Source organism: Orycteropus afer, unplaced genomic scaffold (genome assembly GCF_000298275.1).
Source record: "Orycteropus afer afer isolate SDZICR_OR568_19922 unplaced genomic scaffold, OryAfe1.0 scaffold00048, whole genome shotgun sequence".
NCBI lineage: Eukaryota > Metazoa > Chordata > Mammalia > Tubulidentata > Orycteropodidae > Orycteropus > Orycteropus afer.
In genome coordinates, this window is record NW_006921635.1 from 7,258,359 (window position 1) to 7,259,331 (window position 973).

A 973-nucleotide genomic window follows, 5' to 3' on the forward strand; every position below is an offset into this window, starting at 1 on the left:
CTTGTCTGGGTCCACGACGGGTACCGTGAGGAGCAGCACGAATTCCACGGGCAACTGTTGAGTAGGCAGAGACAGGAGAGTGGCCCCAGGGAGCATGAGTCTCGGCTGGCCACAGACTGCCCTCAGTCACTATGAATAAGGCTGTTGCTGTGGGCGCCCCAACTGTGAGCAGGCACCAGGCTAGGCACCTATGTGAGCATCCTACGCTGCTCTAATAGATGCCCCAGACTCCAGGCTTCCAACATGCATTTATGCCCTTACAGTCCTCAGGCAGGCATTCCTTCTGGAGATTTAGGGGAGGATTTGTCTCTGTGCCTTTTCCAGCTTCTAGAGACCACCCTGGTGGTGCACTGGTTAAGTGCTCAGCTGCTAACTAAAAGATTGGCAGTTTGAACCCACCAGCCATCCCCTAGGATAAGATGAGACAGTCTGCTTCTGTAAAGATGACAGTCTTGGAAAACCTATGGGGCAGTTCCACTCTGTCCTATAAGGTTGCTGAGTCAGAATCGATGGCAGGGGTTTTCGGGTTTTTTTCTTTAGAGGCCATTCACATTCCTTGGCCCCACGTCACTCTGATGCTTCCATCCTTACACATCTCCTTCTCTGACTCCCCGACATCCCACTTTGCTTTATAAGAATGCTGTAATTCCACTGGTGTCCCTGGATGGCACAAACCATTAACACTCTACTACCAGCTGAAAACCCACACCCAGACACCTCAGAAGGCCTGGCGAGCTGTGTCTATAAGGTTGCAGCCTTGAAAACCCTATGGAGCAGTTCCACTGTGACCCACAACAGGTCCCCATGAGACAGAATCAGCTGGACAGCAAGCATCAACAACATCATACTATCATACTATATAGTCATGTTAATTATGTAATATTGTTGTTGTTGTTGTTATGTGCTGTCGAGTCGGACCCGACTCATAGCGACCCCTCCTTGGGTTTCCTAGGCAGTATCACTACGGAAGTAG

The 973-nt window shown here is 50.4% G+C and overlaps 1 protein-coding gene across 1 annotated transcript in view; it reads right to left on the reverse strand.

The window, feature by feature from the left end:
- SLC8B1 (solute carrier family 8 member B1) overlaps positions 1 to 973 on the reverse strand; it is an 18,013-nt gene that overhangs the window by 9,142 nt on the left and 7,898 nt on the right. The window contains exon 10 of the mRNA XM_007938279.2: positions 3 to 54. Within this exon, the coding sequence (XP_007936470.2) occupies positions 3 to 54 (52 nt within the window). The remainder of the gene's footprint in view (positions 1 to 2; positions 55 to 973) is intronic.